The sequence below is a fragment of the Amblyomma mixtum genome, chromosome 1, assembly GCF_055824585.1.
Source record: "Amblyomma mixtum isolate Tamu chromosome 1, ASM5582458v1, whole genome shotgun sequence".
In the NCBI taxonomy this organism is placed as follows: Eukaryota; Metazoa; Arthropoda; class Arachnida; order Ixodida; family Ixodidae; genus Amblyomma; species Amblyomma mixtum.
Genome location: NC_143012.1, coordinates 163,986,944 through 163,998,909, shown reverse-complemented (window position 1 = coordinate 163,998,909; position 11,966 = coordinate 163,986,944). Strand labels below are relative to the sequence as shown.

Genomic DNA, 11,966 nt, shown 5'->3' with positions numbered 1-11,966 from the left:
CGTAACCCCGTCTGGGCCGGGGGCCGATCGCGTCTTTAAAGTCAAAATTTCGGCCCTAACCTCCGCCTCTGTTATGGGCACATCGAGAGTCTCGTTAGGAGGGCCCTTGTACTGCGGGAGGGGGAGGGATTCTGTGTCGCCGATGTAGGTGTTTACTAATTTTGCCACGAGCTCCGCGTCCGTCCCCTCGAACGCGTGCCTGGCCTTCGCCAATCTAGTGCCCGATTGCGTTTTTGAGCTATCAGGGTCCAGGAGATGTCGCAGCAGGCCCCACGTCTTGGAAAGGCTCATATTGCCTTCCATTTCATCACATCTACTACACCAGTCTTGGATTTGGATAGGTGTTCGAAGTTTACGCCATGCTTTGGCCTGTTGCTTGGAGAGGGTTTTATCTGCTGGAGGGAATCTGAGTCTTGCAAGCCTGTAGTGCTGCAGGATTTCTCTGTAAGAAAACAGCCTGTCCTTGCCAGAGTATAGGGCGGGTGGGCTCGCGACCCCGCTCGGCGGGACAGTTCTCGAGCTAGGTTATGAGCCGCCTCATTATCAGCAAGGGAGGCATGAGCAGGCGTCCAGATTAGGCGAATGCGCCGCGTGGGCTGTGGCTAACGACATAAAGGTCGGCGCCTGGCACGAGCGGAAGCGCTAGCCCGATATTATGGCAACAAAACAGGTGTATACTACGAGGACGCCTCCGGCCCTCACCACGGGAGATGGTACACGGCCGCGGTAGTTCACAACAGCAACACAGTTAACGGCCTCACTTTCAAAGCCCGCAGTGCAACACAAGCAGAAGACGTCGCGATTGCTCTCGCGGCCTCACATTCCAATTCAAAATACATAATCACCGACTCGCGAGGGGCCTGTCGGAACGTCGAACAAGGCTGCACTCCCTTCCTAGCCTACCGAATATACCAAAATTGCATACAGGATACGGATCTCGTTCACCGTTACCTTATATGGGCCCCTGCTCATCAGGGGTTGGCAGGAAACGAGGCAGCAGACGCAGCCGCCCGCGCGCTCTCTCACCGGGCTGTTTTCTCCTCCCTACCGGATCAGGAACCCGATTTTAATTCGGTCAAAGATATTCACAACACAGATTCAAAGATATTCACAGATTCAAAGATATCACAACGGATGAGCGGCTCCTTCTCCGCTTCTTCACCAATACATTGCTGTGCCCAGCAGTCCTAAAACATTTCGACCGCTCCTTTAGCGGCAACTGCCCGCACTGTAGTGCGGTGTCTTCGGACACCTATCACATGATGTGGGCCTGCCCCTCCAACCCGGCCATTCCCCCCATCCCCAACCCAACCTGGGATTACTGGGAGGCGACCCTGCTCGGCTGCCACGACTTACAGGCCCAACAAGCCTTAGTCGGGCGCGCCCGGGCGGTGGCTACCGGCACTGGGGTCCCAAACTAGGGACCTCCATCTAGTGTTTTTAAGGATCGGTCCCTTACTGGCTGATCCAAACACCTCCTGTCCGTTCTGAATAAAGGTTTTCACCACTACCACCACCGGCCACCCCTGCGCGACGACTGAAAGCGTCTTGGAACGCAGTGCGCCGCGTCTACAGGTCACGCGTGGCTACCGGCCGCCGCTGCGCGACGACTCAAAACATGTTCGGTAATTTTCCAGGTCACGCGTGGCTACCGGCCGCCGCTGCCCGACGACTCAAAACATGTTCGGTAATTTTTTTTATAGTAAGCATGAAATGCTTTTAGCTCCCGTTGTCGGCAGTGTGGTGACGTCACGCCGAGACCGAGAGCAAACATCCGGGCACTGAATTCCACTCATCCGGGCACTGAATTCCACACATCCGGGAGCTGAAACGAGATGGATGGAAAACTTTATTGAGCAAGTGAGTTTGGACCGTACAAGGTCTCAGGGCCACCGCACAGCCCTCACATTACGCGCATGTGTCCAGGCCACGTAGGGCCATGGCGCATCCGGGCACCGTACGAGATTTAACGAGATTTAATGAGACTCTCTAAGCCCTCCTACAGGACCGGCATACAAGCGCCGGTAGCTTCGCGCCGAACGGGTGGTGGCGTTCCTCCCTTCCTGTCCGGTGCGGTTCGTGTGTCCACCGAGATGACGGAATTACTGCTCCATTTCCTTTCCTCAAAAAGCGCTGCGTTCAAAGGGCAAGGCATCGCGCCGAACGGGTGGTGGCGTTCCTCCCTTCCTTTACGGTGCGGTTCGGGTGTCCACCGAGATGGCAGAGAATTACTGCGTAATTTCCTTTCCTCAAAAAGCGTCGCGTTCAGAGGGCAAGGCATCGCGCCGAACGGGTGGTGGCGTTCCGTGGACTGCCTGGTAGCGCTACAACACACAGTCGCGTTCCTCTCCTAAAGGCGAAGCTTAAGCGTCATTAATTAGCAGGTGATGAGTATTTAATCATTAATCAGTAATTAGTCACTAATTACTAATTTGTCATTACTTCATCATCAATTATGTGTGACGTAATCCAGTGGTGACGTCACCAGTGTCACATTGGCAAAGTGGTACAAATAACCGAGGAATGAAAACAACTATTACAAAGATGAAAGGCAAACAGAAACCGGATACAGCTGACGAGGCAGAGCGGAACAGATTCCCCAGACACACACAGGAAACGATTGTGTCCACATGGACTAGTGCACAGTATGTGTGGTGTGGTGTGTTGAACACTAGACCCATTTCAAGATTTTCATTAGTACTATCTACAACCAATGTGTTAAGCCCGTAAACATTTCATGCTTACTCTACTCTCGGTTACGGGAGAGGTAGAGTTTTTTGTTTTTGATGTTGTTGCGACTGAGAGAAAGAAAATTGGCGGGAGCTTAGCTTTGGTTAAGCCTGGTAGGTTGCGAAAGCAGTAGCGCAGCGCCTCCAACTGAAGGAACGCAGTGCGTCGCGTCTACAGGTCACGCGTGGCTACCGGCCGCCGCTGCGCGACGACTTAAAGCGTCTTGGAACGCAGTGCGCCGCGTCTACAAGTCACGCGTGGCTACCGGCCACCGCTGCGCGACGACTGAAAGCGTGTTTGGTAAGTTTTTTATATTTTGTTTTTGATGTTGCGAATGAGAGAAAGGAAACATAATCTACAGCTGGTATGACGTCACAGCGGCAGTAGCGCTACAGGTGCGCAGCGCGGCGAACACAGACCGTAACTGCAGCCTGGCTCTCTAAAGGAGCGAGTTGGTCGCCCATAATCTACAGCTTGTATGACGTCACAGCGGCAGTAGCGCCACAGGTGCGCGGAGCGGCGTAACTGCAGTAGTAGTAGTAGTAAAAACATTTATTTATTTTTTTTTTCAAAAGGAAGAGTTAGGGAGTAGGGGGATGGGGATAGATAGATGTGGAGCTACAGTGGTCGGTCTTCCCTAGTCCAGGATACCGTTGGCCTCCGCCGCTGCCTTGGCCCTCGTCACCAGCATAAGCTGAGTGCTCGGGTCGGAGTCAGCCAGGAGGGCCTCCCACTGCTCTAGACTAGGGCTATTTACCTTTGGTAGTAAAGGGCTTTTTTCGCAGCCCCAGGTGGCGTGGTACGTTGTGGCGTAGCCCCCACACCACACGCACTCTTTCGCGTATCTGTTCGGTCACATTTTGTGATACATGGCTCTGCTTGGGTAGGTGTCTGTTTGTAGTCGTCTGAGCGTGGTGCCCTGCTCTCTGTCGAGGATATCCGCCGGAGCCGAGTACTTCTTGCGCGCTCCCAACAACGCCTTCATTGCCTCCCCGTAAGATTCTGGCGTGCTGAAGGGTTCCACCGGCAAACCCGCCCTCCTGTTCGTGAACCCTCGGACAACGGTGTCTGCCATGAGATTTCCCTCAACCCCAGTGTCAAGGACCCAAATGATGGTGTGTTGAATGTTTGTGTTGTTTGATCCATGTCTGTGTTGTTTTTGTTCGAAGAGGATACTCGCGGCTTTTCGGCCGATCCTTCCATCTCTGTACGCCCTTGCTGCAGCCTGAGAATCCGTGGCTATCCAGTAACTCAGTCCCTGCCGATTGGCTTCAGTCAGGGCTAGAGCTATGGCGATCTCTTCCGCTGCTTGTGTTGTCCTTGTGCGCACTGATGCACCAGTAACTATATTCCCATTGGCGTTCACTACTGCTACCGCCCTAGCGTTTTCCTTCGTTCTGTACTTGGACGCGTCAACATACAGAACCATCTGTTTCTTCTTTAGGAACCTGTCCAACTCCAATGATCTCGCCGCCCGTCTTCCTTCGTGGTTCTTCGGGTCCATGTTTCTGGGCACTGGTTTAACCAAGAAAGTGCTCCTAATTTGGCTGTCAATGTCTGTCTTGTCTTCGCCCTCGTCTTCTGCCGGGTATCCTAGCTTGATCAGTAGTGCGCGGCCAGCGGCTGTTCTTTTCAGTCTTTCCATTTGAAATCTGAGCATGGTTTCGCTGTGCTCCTCATAGGTGCCGTACACCCCCATGTTCATCAGCTTCTCTGTCGAGGCGCAGGTCATGACGCCTAAGGCTTGCTTATACGCCCTTCTGATGCATGTTTCCATTTTGTTCTTTTCCCCTTTGTTAGGTTGTAGGTACGGAAGCGCGTACGTCATCCTCGGTATGATGAGCGCAGAAGTGATCCGTAACGCATCTCGCTCCTTCACCCCTTTTCTCTTGTTCGTAATCCGGCTTAACATCCTGCATATCTGTTTCGTGGAATGTTCCAAGAGCTGGATGGTATGGTCCCGTTTGCCTTTCTCCTGCAGCCACATTCCCAAGATGCGAAGCTTATTTGTCCTTCTTACGGGTTGTCCATCTATCTCTAATTCTATCGTTCCCCTGTCCTCTCTATTTTTGTGAAGTCTAATAAATTCTGATTTTTCTGGGGAGCACTGCATCCCGCTAAATAAAGCAAATTGACCGATCTCATCCGCCGCTCTTTGCAGTATTTCTTGCTTGTTTCCCGTCGATCCTTTTGTCGTCCACACTGTGATGTCGTCCGCATAAACTGAATGTTCTACATCTTTGATGTTTTGCAGTCTCCTAGTTTGTCCAATCATTGCTATGTTAAAGAGCAAAGGTGAGATGATGGATCCTTGTGGCGTCCCTCTGTTTGGCGTCGTCTTCTTTTCTGACCTAATGTTGTTGATGCCGATCGTTGCTGTTCTGTTAGACAGGAAGGCCTTTACGTATGCGAAGATCCTTTCCCCACAGTTTGTTGCCGAGAGTTCTGTGAGAATGGCATTGTGGCCGATGTTGTCGAAGGCCTCCTTGAGGTCTACGGCCAAGATTACGCCTTCTCGAGTGCCCGATATTTGTTTTAGTACCGTGTCTCTTAACTGGAGCATCACGTCTTGCGTGGAGAGCCCCGTTCTGAACCCGAACATGGTATCCGGAAACAGACCGTTGTCCTCCATGTAAATGCTCAGTCTAGTCTTGACCACTTTCTCGTATAGTTTACCGAGGCATGAAGTTAGTGAAATGGGCCTAAGGTTCTCCAAACTGGGTGTTTTCCCTGGTTTAGGTATCACGATAATCTCAGCGTGTTTCCACTCCGCCGGGACCGTGCCCCTCTCCCAGTGCTCGTTGATTAGTTCAGTCAGGCTTTCGATTTGGTCATCACTGAGGTTTCTGATCATTCCATTTGTTACTTGATCTTTTCCCGGTGTTGTGTTCCTTGTGAATGACCTGGCAGCCGCGTATACCTCGTAGTCTTTTATCGGTTCATCCAGCTTCGAGTTCCTTGTCCCTGAATATACCATGGTGCAGGGTGGCACTTGCGTGCTTCCGACGTACCTGGACCAAAGAAAATCTGTAATCTGGGCGTCCGTTCCCTGAAAATTGTGCGTGATACGTTCTATCGTTTTGCTGTTTTCTCTTTTCGATTTTGTCGGGTCTATGAGGTGCCTGAGCAGCGCCCATGTTTTAGTGCTACCCAAGTTGCCGTTTAGTTCATTGCAAATTTGGTGCCAATTATCTCTAAGTAAGTTTGCAGTGTGGTCTTCTATCTCCTTATTGATCTGAGCTATTCTGAGTCTCAATTTCCTGTTATGTTTTTGTTTCTTCCATCTTTTCGTCAGTCCCCTACGAGCCTCCCAAAGATGCAGCAATCGTTTATCCGCACGTGGAAATTCATCGGTGACCTCTAGCTCTGTAGTATTGTCTCTGTGGACCTCCCGTAGTCGTTTGGTCCACTTTTCGATGTCCGTTATCGCAGTTCTTCCGGCTTCATTCTCCAACTGTTCACGGAATTTTTTCCAATCTGTGATTTTTGTCTTTCTCTGGATTGTGCTGAACCTTGTAAGTTTAATTTGCGTTTGAATTACGTAGTGGTCGCTTCCGAACTGCTCCCCGGTGTTAGACCATTCGTAGTCTAGGATATTTCCTATGATGGTCAAATCAGGGCTAGTCTCTCTTGAAACGCTGTTTCCGACCCTAGTAGGGTATCTGCTATCGGTAACGATTTCCAGCCCGTGCGTGTCCACTCCATCTAGGATGGTTTTTCCTTTCTTTGTATTCATCTTGTAGCCCCACTCTTTGTGCGGAGCATTGAAATCTCCTACAATCACAAGGTGGTTTTGTTTTACCAGGCCGATCACCGCTCTAAAGATTTCTCTGAAGTCATGTCTCTTCTTGCGAGGTGGTGAATATATGTTAAGTACGAATAGGCTCTTCTCCCCGCGCTTCTTAGGTATTACCTCTATTAAAAGGTGTTCTATATCTTCTTCTGGTGTCGTGTGCTTGTGCGTAGTGACCCCCTTCTGACATAAAATGGCCACTTTTTTAAATCTTTCATCTACTATGGTGTCGTAGCCGACTATCTTCGGCGAAGTGTTAGTTACTTGCAGCGCAATTACAGTGGGAGGGTGTTTATGCTAAGCGGCGAGTTGGTCGGCCATATTCACTCCGCTAAAGGTCAAACGTAACTGCGGCCGGGTCACGCGAAGGCTTGAAAGTGCGAGTAGTATTGCTTTCGCAATAAAAACAGCGAGAAAAATGGCTTCACAAACAGTTGGCTTGCGAACGCTGGCTGCGTGACGTCACGCTCCCTCCTCAGTTTTCTTTCCTCCATGCTTACGGCGTTCGGGTGTCCGCCGAGATGTGACTGCTCCATTTCCTTTCCTCAAAAACCAATTTTCAATTTTTCCACTGAAGTTGGCATTCTTTAGTTTTAAATTTAACGCCCGTTACTCTGCTCCTACTCATGTATTTGGCTTTTTTTTCTGAGTACTTTCATATTCTCTCTCTGCGTCGTATATCAATTTTTCGCACGCAAAAACGCTCCTCTATTTTGTCTCGAAAGTAGCGCCATCACAGCACCTGGTGGTGCTTTCAGCGCGGTTTTGAATCTTCCTCGGTCCTGGCACAAAGCGACGAAGGAAGGAGACGCGACGCAGACTAAGTGGTCCTCAGGTTCCGCGGATACTGCAAGAATGACGTCTGTGCGCGAAATCTCCGCTGGTTTTAGCACTGACATGAACGCTCTTTTGGAAAAATTCCTGGCAGCAAAAACTACCCGTTTCACGGAATTCTCGAAACTTTGGAGAGAGATGAAATTCTCGCTGATTTTCTGGTAAGTTTCCGTTTTGAGTGGCTGAAAAGTTTCCTAGAGAACGCAGTTTCTTTTAATGACTTTTTTTATTTCAGCGGAAGGAAAAAAGAAGAATTGCGAGTGGTGAGTACTTGACATGCATGCGCTCGTGCACATTGCGCGTGCTTTGTTCTTGACATGCATGCGCTCGTGTACATCGCGCGTGCTTTGCTCGCTCCTGTCGTAGCGTACTCCTCCAGCGAAGGCATACTTTACTGGTCAGTTCAGAACAGGGTGCCGGGTCCACCCAATCCCTTTTCAGTTTCCCATGACGCTCGGGCGACGGACACTTCCATACACGAACTTGGGTTTCCTTGTTCTGTAGTCCTTGTAGCAAGATGGATGATGCGAGCTCCAGCAATTGCTGAACATCCTTAAAACGAACTAGTAGGAGCCGGAATACTAGGGATCCACGCAAAGCTGACGGGATCCGCATGGGCTTTGTGTTTTTACAGTTTTTGGCTGGCCTTGCGGCCCTACTATCTAAAACGGTACGTGAATACCCCATCCCATCACGGAACCTTTTGTTTTGGACTGTGTCAAGCCCCAGTAAAGAAAAAAAAAATTTCCCGCCGAAGCGGCGGCCGCCGCGCTAGCCTAGGCCAGGCGCAGACGCGGCCGAACCGGCTTTCGCAACGATGTAGTGCGCTGCTGAGGGGGAGGATATTATTCCAAAACAGCTTGCCGAAGGACACTGGGAGACGATTCGCCACCACCATGACCGCTTCCCCACCACCGGGATAGAAGCCCAACCAGCAAGCCGCCGAACGCCGTGGCGGCAGCAGCGAACGCGGTGTCAGCGTCTCCCTCCTAAGCAGATGCGGCAGCTTATCGAGCCACCGAGCTGCGAACGCGAGGTCAGCGTCTCTCCCTCCTAAGCAGACGCGACAGCTTAACAAGCTACCGAGCAGCGAACGCGGGGTCAGCGTCTCTCCCTCCTAAGCAGACGCGACAGCTTAACAAGCTACCGAGCAGCGAACGCGAGGTCAGCGTCTCTCCCTCCTAAGCAGACGCGACAGCTTAACAAGCTACCGAGCAGCGAACGCGGGGTCAGCGTCTCTCCCTCCTAAGCAGACGCGACAGCTTATCAAGCCTCCGCCGCTCCCGAGAGTGCCTCCAAACGACTTCGAAGGCGTGGTACGTCCGCGGGTTGAACTCGCTCTAACCACATTTAGCCGCAAGAATCTCACCATTTTCTTCTAAGGACTGTACATCCCTCTGCCGATAGCCTTCGACACTGACCGCCGCAGAATCGACCCCAACACGTTCGCCATAAGCAGCCTGATTCAAGAGAGGGCTTCGGTGTATGTGCAGCTGAAAAGTCTACAGCATTGGGGCCAAATGTACGAGATGGCAACGTATATCGCTCGCCCTGCCCGACGACACGGTGAGAGGCATATTAAGGCGAAAGCCTTTAATGCCTCATACTGTCGTTACCAGACGCGTCGGCAACCGTGTCGACAGACGCGTCGGCAGCCGTGTCGACAGACGCGTCGGCAGGAGTGTCGACAGGCGCGTCGGCAGAAGTGTCGACAGACGCGTCGGCAGGAGTGTCGACAGACGCGTCGGCAGCCGTGTCGACAGACGCGTCGGCAGATCCGTCCGCCTTTCGGCGTCATTGCTTAAAAGGCTCAAGGTTCCAGCATGAATAAAGGCGCATCTATTGAATGCATGGGCTTCATAAATAAAATAAAAGTAGTACAGTCAAGAAAAGGAAAATAGAAAATAAAAATAAGAAAATAAACAAAAATAAAAAGAAAAGCTAAGATGTGAAAATAAAAATAAAAAACACTAAAACTAAGAAAAGGAGCAAACCAAACAATATATGAAAAATAAAAAACAGTGGCCAGGAAACGCTTTTGCCTTGCAGCACTTTACAGAGCCAAAGTGCCCCCTGAATTTTTGATACATGTCTCAAGTGACGGCTGCTTTCCCGCCAATCTGTACTCTGCCACCGGCAGTAAAGGATGGGCACGATTGGGGAATACGTTCCGACGGAGGCGACGTCTTGGCCCCTTGTATTTGGAGCGCCTCGAATTTTTCTTTCAAGCGAACGACACCGACGGTAACGAGAGAAGTGAGCAATGCTCTGCAGCGTTTGCGGCCCAGCAACGTATGCCATCGTTCGCTCCCTTTATTCTCCGGATGCGCCGTCGGTGGTGGCCTACGATGAGATCGTCAGTCGTCTCTCAAACCACTTCTCGCCGCTACCGTCGGTGACAGTACAGCGTTTCAAGTTTGGCACACGTTAGCAGCAGCCCGTTGAGTCAATTGTCGACTGCATCACAGAATTGCGACGTCTCTCGGAACATTGCGATTTCGGTGCGTCGCACTACATGTTGCACGACCGGCTAGTGTGCGGGGTGCGAAGCGAGACTCTTCAGCGTCGGTAGCTTGCGGAGCCGGAGCTTACGTTTGCGACAGTTCGGGAGAAAGCCATTGCAATGGAATCTGCGCAGCGATAGATGGAGCAAATTCGCGGCAGTGCCGCGACGTCTGAAGTTTGCAGTGTCAGCGGGAAGCGTTTCGACCCATGTGTTGCGAAGGTCTCTGCGCCAGTTACAGCCAAGGAGGGTACCCAGAAGCAGGCTGGTTCGCCTGGGAGCACAAGCAGATGTTTCCGCTGCAAGGGTGCGCATTCGCCAAGCAGTTGAGCATTCATTAATGTGCAGTGCCACTTCTGCAAGCAACGAGGGCACATAGAGCATGCGGGAGGAAGCGGCTGAACCCAACTCTCAGAATAAAAAAAACGAGCCAATGGAGGCCGCCTCAAGAATGCTGCATCGGACGTTTACGACGTGTTCGTGCTGTCTGGTGAGGAGGCAGGGCACTTTTTTTCTTATTTATTTTTAAGCCCACACTAATATCTGTCTGGTGAGGAGCCAGTCGTGAGAGTGGAAGTGCGCGTAAATGGAAGTCCCCTAGAGGAGGAGGTTGACTGGGGTGCAGTGTGTTCAGTCATCAACGACCGGACTATGTGGAAGCTGCGAATATCGAAAAGGGCGTTGGGCCCAAGTGATCTTCATCTGCAAGCTTACAATAACAAGGAACTGCGAGTGTTCGGTGAACTGGCCGTGACAGTGGAATTCAAGGGGCAGGAACATCGCCTTTGATTGGTGGTGGTTAAGGGTGCTAGTATCGGACTTCTCGGTCGGGACTGGTTCAAGTCCTTGGGAATAAGTCTGAGTGGCGTTCACAGTGTGTGCGAGCCGAGTCGAACTGGCAGTAGGGGAACAACGGCCTTGCTCAAGAAGTATTCTTCAGTTTTTAAGCCTGGACTTGGGACAAGTAAAGGGCCTCCTGTACGCATAGAGGTGAACCCGGCAGCTCCGCCATGATTTCTGAAGCCACGACAAGCACCGTTTGCATTGAGACCGAAGGTCGACGAAGCACTGGACAAGTTGTTGAGCCCAGGCAATTTCCAGCCTGTCCAGGCACTCGAAGTGGACAAGACCCGTAGTTCCAGTTGTCAAAAAAAAAATGGATCGATAAATATAGGCGGGGACTACAAGAGCACAGTCAATTGTGTAGTGCAGTGGGAAACGTATCCCCTGCCGACACCAGAGCAGCTGTTTGCCAGGCTATCCGGTTGCTCGAAGTTTTCAAGGCTAGACCTCGGACAGGCGTATCAACAGAAGACTGTTGACGAAGAAACAGCAGACTTGTTGACGGTTGCAACACATCGGGGACTGTTCCGCGTAACCCGTCTTCAATTCGGCGTGGCAGTGGTAGTGGCTATTTTTCAGAGGTACATGTAAGAACTGTTGCATGGAAGTGATGGTGTTCTTGTGTTCTTGGACAACATCTTGTGGGAATCCTGGCTTCCCGCCGTTGCCTTTGCGCGGCTGTTGCCGGCTTCCCGCGTTGTTTCTCCTCTTTCCCTTGCTCCCGCCTCAGGCGGTGGAGAGGCGGCTGAGTGACTAATCACTGTCATTTAGCCACAGCTCCGCCCCGGCTCCCCAAGGGCCTTTGCCATTGGCGCCTTTTGGCGGGAATTCGGGACCCGTTTGGGGCGGCCGCGCACCGCGCGACCGTCCGAGCGGTGCCCAGAGAGAGAGATCCCTCCGAGAGAGCGTAAGGTGCGTACGCTACTGTTTGTCCGTGCCGGCCTTTGCCGTTCGCGGACCAGTGCATATACTCGAGCTCGCCCGCACGTGTCCTCTGACCTGCAGCGGCTCGAGCCTGTCCAGCGGGGTCCAGCAACCTCCGACAGGCGTACCTTGCGTTTATTGCCCGCTCTCTCTCGCAACCGGCCCAACGGTCGACACGAGAGAGAGATCACAGCACTGCCGCGGGGACATTCTCCTGCAGCGGCGTGCTAGCGGCGCGCATTGCTCGAGTCGCTTCGTGCGCGCAGCGGAGCCTTGCTCCTCGCGCGCCCCCGGGACGGGGTGACTATTGAGTGTGTGTGTATCAGCTGGAGGACGACG

The 11,966-nt window shown here is 52.0% G+C and overlaps 1 protein-coding gene across 3 annotated transcripts in view; it reads left to right on the top strand.

The window, feature by feature from the left end:
• Positions 1-7,287: 7,287 nt before the first annotated feature.
• LOC149369623 (snRNA-activating protein complex subunit 1-like) overlaps positions 7,288-11,966 on the top strand; it is a 51,314-nt gene continuing 46,635 nt past the window's right edge. For 2 of the 3 annotated variants that reach the window (XM_089559121.1, XM_089559125.1), the window contains exons 1-2: positions 7,288-7,518; positions 7,593-7,620. In XM_089559121.1, coding sequence (XP_089415247.1) covers positions 7,379-7,518; positions 7,593-7,620 — 168 coding nt within the window. In that variant the 5' untranslated portion in view covers positions 7,288-7,378. The remainder of the gene's footprint in view (positions 7,519-7,592; positions 7,621-11,966) is intronic. The other variant, XM_089559114.1, reaches the window with a different exon arrangement.